This window comes from Cryptotermes secundus, unplaced genomic scaffold (genome assembly GCF_002891405.2).
Source record: "Cryptotermes secundus unplaced genomic scaffold, Csec_1.0 scaffold2543, whole genome shotgun sequence".
In the NCBI taxonomy this organism is placed as follows: Eukaryota; Metazoa; Arthropoda; class Insecta; order Blattodea; family Kalotermitidae; genus Cryptotermes; species Cryptotermes secundus.
Window position 1 is genome coordinate 459,857 of NW_019732877.1, and position 8,591 is coordinate 468,447.

The 8,591-nt window shown below is 37.9% G+C and overlaps 1 protein-coding gene across 1 annotated transcript in view; it reads left to right on the forward strand.

Annotated features, from left to right (window-relative positions):
• LOC111867846 (probable 28S ribosomal protein S25, mitochondrial) overlaps positions 1-6,982 on the forward strand; it is a 10,186-nt gene extending 3,204 nt beyond the window's left edge. The window contains exons 2-4 of the mRNA XM_023858041.2: positions 130-236; positions 2,904-2,991; positions 6,585-6,982. Coding sequence (XP_023713809.1) covers positions 130-236; positions 2,904-2,991; positions 6,585-6,756 — 367 coding nt within the window. The 3' untranslated portion in view covers positions 6,757-6,982. The remainder of the gene's footprint in view (positions 1-129; positions 237-2,903; positions 2,992-6,584) is intronic.
• The last annotated feature ends 1,609 nt before the right edge of the window (positions 6,983-8,591 follow it).

The window sequence follows — 8,591 nt, forward strand, 5'->3', positions numbered from 1 at the left end:
CTTCCCTATACACCTGAAGACGGAGACAGATCCAGTCTCCGAAACGTTGTGGTTTTTTGTCTTTTTATATACCGGACGATGGGTGAAGTCCAAAATAAGCCAAAAGAAGTACTGTGTTTTTTGTTGCAGGGATTTTGTGTTTTGGTATTTACCTCAGATCCAGTACAAGAATCCCAATGTGCAGGTGATGACCCTTACTAACATGACACCATCTCCATTCATAACATGCTTTTTTGGTAAGTTCTGTCATGTAAATATGTTCTTACATTGCCACAGAAGGGTAATATAACAACTTCCCACATAATTCCATAGAAGATAGGACATATTGTTCAATATATGTAATTATAATACCAAATTCATTATCTGTCTTCTGTTATAAGGACCAAGAAGGCTGGTGTAACGGGAGCACTATAGTCTTGTATTTGACAGTTATCCATTTCTAATCTTGTCCAGGATATCAGCTACTTTGACATTTTTCACAGTTTACCTTAGTCTTCCACATGAATGCTGAGGTGGTACCTTGAAATAGGCTGCAACTGACTAATTATATGTACCCGCATTCTCACCGTCAAGAGTTAGTATAGTTCAACCTTTATGTTATACTAGTAGAGAATTTGTTATTTTCCAAAAGCAGTTGATGTAGTAGTATTCTCATTAACTTGGTTGTCTAGAATTAATATCAGTCATTTTCACCGTGATTTTGTCATAAGGTAAGTACATTTGTATTGGTTTCATGACATGCTATGTACAGCAATCATGTGTCTTATGTTTTCTTTACTGCCTTGGTGAAGGTAAGGATGTAATGTTAGGTAGCTCGGTAATTTGTAATGCTCATACATGATCATGGAAAATCAAGATGTTTTATTGATCCGCTTTGAAATTCAGATAGTAAAGCATGTCGCACAAGAAAGATATAGACAAGTTTCACAGAGTGTTAAGTTGTATAGTAGATTGTTAAACTATGTTTCCCTGAAATGTTGAATTGTACCGTAAGAAGAATGTGACATTGTGTTTTTAAATGTTAAGTTTTAGACTGGGTTCAGTGTGGCAGCGACGTTAAGAGTATACACCTGATGATGGCCGATAGAGGCCGAAACATGTAGTGTAGAAAGAACAAGATCAAAGACATATAAATATATATTGTTTGCACTTAGGACGGAGTTTGTATCATTTATCGTGTAGAGTGCAACAGGATGCTTAAATATAATATTGTACCGTAAACTCTCTGTTATCCGGGATATACTGATTGTATTAATCTGTCAGTTGCATGAGAAAAACTTACAGAAACCTGATATAAAGTCAAAGCAGTGCCCTTTCACTTGTTTTTGTGTGCAAGTCTTCCAAGGTAACGCAGCAGATTAGTGGGTGAAAGATTTCGGATATATATTCTGTAACACAAATTTATCTGGCCTCAACTGTGATGGCACCTGTGTGAAGGAGAAAAACTGGTCACGCTGCTAGTGGTGTCTGGGAGAACTATCAGGTCACAGGTGGACACATCCACATCACAGGTTTCATATTTAAGGACTTAATGAAGTTGGTAATTTGTCTCTGTAATTTTTGCTGGTTGGATGAGGATTCTAGATGCTTGGATAATGGATAAGCAGGAAATTAATAGTAGAGTGAATTTACCGACTACACTACACGTTTGTTATTATCACTACATGTTTCGACCTCAAGAGGTCATCCTCAGGTGTATGAACATGGCTGTATAATTACACGCGGTCACATTCACTTTTCACTCATTCGACCCTGTATCTTATCCAGATTTACGCTCACTAATATATCGAGTTCATTTTATAAAACACAGGTTAAAATTATTATTCTAATTTAATTGTTAAAAGCTAGAAGTTCGTGAATCGAAGTTCAATTCATGTCACTGGTTACACTTCACTTGTTTTTACAGTCTCATTTTACTTACGCTCACAATGAGACTATAAAATGAGACTGTAAAAACAAGTGAAGTGTAACCAGTGACATGAATTGAACTTCGATTCACGAACTTTTAACTTTTAACAATTAAATTAGAATAATAATTTTAACCTGTGTTTTATAAAAAGAACTCGATATATGAATGAGTGAAAAGTGAATGTGACCGCGTGTAATTATACAGCCGTGTTCATACACCTGAGGATGACCTCTTGAGGTCGAAACATGTAGTGATAATAAAAAACATGTTGTGTAGTTGGTAAATTCACTCTACTATTAATTAAACACACAACAGGATGCAAGAAACGATTAAAAGGATAAGCAGGAGTTTACTGTATACTGTTATGGTTTGTTGATTACACATGTTTCCTCCAATTTAGTGTAATTCAGTGTTCATTCTAGTTGGTGAGACTGCCATGTTTTTCCCTATTAGGTTGTGTTGGCTGTTGATCCTGTTATGAAGAATTTACATTGAGATGTTTGTACTCCAGATTCACATCAGCAAGTGATCCCAACACACTGGTCTCATTGCTTAACCCATACCCGTATCTCTTCTGAATCTGTGAAAAGTCAAAATTGGAATTTATGAGAGAGGAAGAAACAGGAAACTGACAAACAGTACATAATGAGGAGTTTCATTATTTGTACTCTTCACTAGGTACTGTAAGAGTGATCATAACAAGAAGTGTAATGTTGGTGGGGTATATCGTGAAATGAGAAATGTGCACAAAATTTTGGCTGAAAACATAAAGGAAGGATAACATTAAAATGGAATAGATTAATGTGGCTTGGAATAGGGTCCAGCAGCAAGCCTGTTTGAACATGATAAGGAATATTTGGGTTCTATATGAGGTTGGGATGTTTCTTAAATAGCTACCTAAGAAGGGCTTTATTAACCTAATTGACATCTGGTAGTAGCTGACTTCTCATTTTCCATTTAGTTTAGTATGGTGATGTTCATATTATCTTTTCAGATACTGGGGAACGAATGCATATTGACATTGACAGCAAAACAAAGGAAGAAGTACAGACACACCTGAAGAAAGTTATTTGCAAACCTGGGTAAGTGTTATGTGTTGTAAAGTGTAATGTAAAAGTAAGATTGTCCCTGTGCTTAACTAATTAAGCACTATGCCATGAAGGCATATAGGGGAGTGGATATATTGATCCACGTTTTCTTGACCTCAGCACTAGCTGGAGGTGAGTGATCAGCTTCATGCACTGGCTGCTTTGTCCCCGGCGAAAGAGCCCCCAATAACCACTGGATAGGAAGCTGGCTGTACGCCAGAGCCAGTCTGGACGACGTGGAGAAGAGAATATTCTTGACCCTACCAGAACACGAGCACTGTCCCCTCAGACATCCAGCTATACTGACTACACTATCCTGGCTCCCATTGTAAAGGGTAGACAGACCTAAAAATTGGCGTGTGCTGGTTTGCTGCCATCTAGTCCTGTGGTTAAAACCAGCATTTCAGATGAGGCTGCTGGCTTCATCTTCTGACAATCAAAGCAGCAGGTTCATCCAAAACATTAGTATCTATCTACCAGACTATACTTCATCACATCCCAGAAGGCTGTAATCTTAATATTCACTGCTGTGAACCTTACATTTCATTTAGACAGACTTTGTTCTCTTGTTATTAGTGATGTTAGTGTTGTTGTCAAAAACTGGTCAAACTTACTGAATGTTGGAGCTGTCTGTGATAATTTCCAGAAGTTTTGGACCCACAAACACATGTGTAATGGATGGGATAGGTGTTTGGGTACATACTTTTTTATAGCAGATTTTTTTGTTTGTCCTGATGAGGTCATTGGATTTTTTCAATTGACCTAATCCTTCCAGCCACATTATGGCCCTGGGGTCGACTCAGCCTCTAACAGAAATGAGTACCAGGAATGTTCTTGGGGGTAAAGGGCTGCCAGCGCATAGGGCTGACAACCTTGCCACCATCTGTGAGCTGATTGTCTCACCCTATGGGCCTCCACAGCCTGTCACAGGGATACCTTTGTTTATTTACTTAATTTTTTTATGTTTGTGTAAAGGGATTTTACTAATATTATTTCCACAAGCCATGATGACAGTTTGAAAGAACTGCATGCTGCTCATAAACCACAGTTCGGCTACATCTAATACAGGGTGTGTCAATGAATTGGGCAATTTGGCAGCCGTGTATTTTCCTGGATTGGTTAGAGTGGGGAGGATGCCACTACTGCCACCCAGCAGCCTACTTCAAAGCATTTTAGTTGCAATGGAGCTGTGAACTAGAGCACAACATGCTTTTGCTGTGAAAGCATTTTACAAAAATAGTGACAGTTTCGTGATTGCTGAGCGTGAATTTCGAAGAGAGTTTGGTATTCATCGCAGTTATGCTGTTCTATCTGCCCATGCCATCAAGACCTGGGTTCAAAACTTTGAGGCTACTGGTTCTACACTAAAGAAGAAAGGTGGTGGCATAAAAACAGTACGTACACCCGAGAATGTAGTGGCACTGAGAGAAGCCATGGAACGAAGTCTGCGCCGGTCTGCACGTCACCATGCTACATCATTCGGGCTGTCTGAAGCCAGCATTTGATGGATTTTGCACAAAGATCTCCACTTCTACCCCTATAAAATTCAAATTACTCATGAACTATACGAAAACAACTATGAAAACAGAGTTGATTTCTGTCAGACTTTTTTTCAATTAATTAATCAAAACCAAGATGGCATTAGCAACTTACTGATGAACAATGAAGCTCATTTCCATTTGTCGGGGTTTGTTAACAAGCAAAATTTCCGCTATTGGTCAGCCACAAACCTCAAAGAAATTTATGAGAGACCATTTCACAGTTCCAAAGTAACGGTATGGTGCTCAGTATCTTCATTTGGAATTATTGGCCTGTACTTCTTTGAAGATCAGTGGGAAAGAGCTGTACCTGTGACTGAACCATGTTACGTTCACATGTTGGAGGGCTTCTTAACTTCTGCACTTTCTCGTCTTCCAGTCAAGGAAGAAACTTTTTTCCAGCAAGATGGGGCTATATGCCACACTGCACGAGCTTCCATGGCAGTTGTGAATAACCTGTTTCTTACCCATGTTATCTCCAGATATGGGGACATCATATGGCCAGCCAGGTCACCTGATCTTTCCACATGTGAATTTTTTTTTACCTGGGGGTATCTGAAATCCCCAAGTTTTCAGAGCACCACCACCCCCCACAATTTAGGAGTTTGGAATAAGGAAAAATTGCCTGATCAGTGGAAGGAGTTCTCAAGAAAGGTGATAAAACTGACTGTAGTAATTATCGTGGGATATCACTGCTATCAACTTCATACAAAATTGTATCCAGTATTCTTCTCTCAAGGCTAAATCCATACATAGATGAAATTATCCCAAACTCTTATGAGAATACTATATAATACTTTCCTTCTCATTCATAGGCTTTCTCATAGAGTTTGGGATACCCATGAAACTAGTTAGGCTGATTAAAATGTAATGAAATGTATAGTAATGTCCATATAGGAAGAAATTTGTCTGATAATTTTCCTATCCAGAATGGTCCAAAACAAGATGCTTTATTGGCACTGCTTTTCAACTTTGCTTTAGAATATGCCATTAGGAAGGTCCAGGGAAACCAGGTGGGACTGAAATTAAACGGGACACATCAGCTGTTGGCCTATGCCGATGATGTGAATCTACTGGGTGATAATGTAGATACCATAAAGAGAAAAACAAACTTTAATTGACACAAGTAAAGAGGTTGGTCTAGAAGTAAACACAGAGAAAACATAAGTATATGTTGCTGTCTCATCAGCATAATGCAGGGCAAAATCATGACATAAAGATAGGAAACAGATCCTTTGAAATGTGGCACAATTCACATACGAGTATTTGGGAATGGCAGCAACAAATCAAAATTTTGTTCAGGAGGAAATTAAGAGGAGATTAAACTTGGGCAATGCTTCATATCATTCACAATGGTTTACTGTTCATAATGTTTTTAAAATCGCCTGATTCATTGACGCACCTTGTATGGTACCTTGGCCTTCATATGATTCAGTTGAGAGAAAGCATTGTAATTTTTCATGTATTACAGATAGTGTGGGAATACCGTTGTGTTTTATCGAGTTGATCCTATTTTGGTATTCTTAAATGTATTTGTGTCATTGCTTAGTATCATAGCCAGTGAAATCTGACATCTAGGTAGCCTTCAGTTATGACATGCATACCAATGAGGAAATACTAGAGTATTTCTGTTAGAGTGTGTAGCTTCTCATTTTATGAAAAGATATGATTTGGAACAGGTGCACAACAAATAATCAAAAAGAAGCAAAATAGATACTGCTGTGTCAACATTTGTTTTTATTTGTTGTTGGTGATATCACAACATGTTTCGACCCTTTTCTTGGGCCATCTTCAGGCATACACAAATACTATTTAGCTTCTGAATTGCGTCATTAATCAATATGAATTCATATTTTGTCTGTATGATTATTCTGTACTGACAAGGTTCGAAACATGTAGTGATACCACCAACAATGAATAAAAACAAGTGTTGATGCAGTAGTGTATATTTTGTTTCTTTTTGGTTATTTGTTGTGCAACTGTCCCAAGTTATATCTTTTTGTAAATGTCACACAACAGGATGCATACCATAAAGGTTTTTCATTTTAGACATATCTTGGCTGCTGAACTGAAGGCTGTACAGAAGAAGAACAACCCGGCCAACTTTGGGTTTGGCTGTGATCGTCAGTGCATCTGTGAAGTGTTTGGGCAGGTTCCTTGTCCAGGACTAGTACCTTTACCAAAAGAGATGAGGGGAAAATATAAATACGCAAAAGACTAAATAATATTAATTTGCAGCATTCTTTTGCACTTCATAGATCTGACTTTGCATTCTGCTTTTTTGCTGTCTGTGTGCAACAAGAGAATATTAACTGACATTGCACATAGAGTGCAAAAAAGCAGATTGTAAATTCGGACTAAGTGATGTTCATATGTAGTTTGTGTATAGAAGTTGAATGCTTCTCATGTATAGCACACCACTTTATATTATATTGTCTGTCTGCATATATTGGATATTCTTTGTGACCTTTCTTTCCACAGCCTACATTTGAAAAAGACATGTTACGGGTTTTTAGTTTTGTATGGAGTTGTGCATATCATTGCTATTGGCTTAAAGCATGAGATTAAATTGCTGGCTTGACTTATACAAAAGTCGCCTAATATTGTCTAGTCTCCCAGTTTTGTCCATCATGGTTTTCATGTTGTAGTGTGGTGCACTCTTGTCAATTTTTGTGGCAGTTGTTCCTTCCTGAATATTGGTCACATCATGAACCAGTGTAGCCCATTGCTGCTGCTAGAAGAGGCTGTACAATGATTAAAAATTTCTTAAGGTAGAGTCTTTGAAGCATAGACAAAAATTTGATTTTTATGCTAGGTTATTACATAGATTATAGTAGTTATTGGTTCTCTGCAGTCAGGTCTTGCATGTGAGTGGTTTCCTATAGACTGGGCAGTATATTCTGTCTAAGGTGCGTTCCTAATGTCCACTGAACTGTATTAAGAATTTGACTTATTTTTATTGAACTTCTGAAGTTATTCCTGTTTTTCCGTAGGTGTAAAATATTGCAAAAAAATATATATATCGAGTGTGGGATGAGGGATCAGTGTTGTGGGATGTTAAACCTTGTTGAAGTTTTTGAAAATGTTCAGTGTACCAAGAGAAACACTGAAATATTACATGAATAGTAGATGCAAGGAAGAAGGAACTCAGTGTCCATGGGATTGGGAAGAAAACTGCACTTCCTGTTCAGACTGCAGATTGTTTTAGACTGACAGCAAAATATTAAAGGAGTGGCTTTTGAGTTGGCAATACAAAACACTCTGCCGCACTCATTTGTATGGAAATTGGGAAAGCCGGTAAGAAGTGGTCGCAAAATATTTTGAAAAGGCATGTGACATTGTCATTAGAGAAACTTCCAGCTACATCTGCTTCTCAAATGATGAGGTTTACTCCCATATATTTTGCAGCATTTTTAGACATTTTTGAAATGAAGGTGGGAAAAAATGAAATTTTCTCCAAATCACCTGCTAAGTGTCCAAACTGAGAGTTGTCCAATATAAAAGCAGAAGGTGGAAAAGGAGTTGCTCCTCTATGGTTATCAGCAGTTCATTGCACATGTGAAACCCTCAGCTGATGATTGTCTGTTATTAATGTACGATGGCCATTACTGTCATGCGAGATATGTGGAGGTTATTGAGGTGGCTTGAGCCAATGGTATTGCAATTGTATGTATTACACCTTACTTGACACACAAAATGCAGCCTCTGGATTTGTCTTGTAATGTCTCTTTCAGATATACAGGGTTACTACAAATGTTTCATTCCATTTCAAAACACTATATTTCCAAAGTATTACACATACAAATATGATTGATACATGAGAAGAACCGCACGCTTACCAAGTTTGCATTGTGATACACCAGTTGGCACTGCCAACAACACTGGTAGAGCTCAGGGAACGCATTAACGCTGCTGTGATGACCATTGGCAAGGGAGTGTTACGAAATATTTGGACCTAACTCGACTACCGTTTGGATGTGTGTCGTGTGACCAACAACATTTGTAATTTGGTGAGTTTACGGTTCTTTTCATATATCAGTCATATTTGTATGTGTA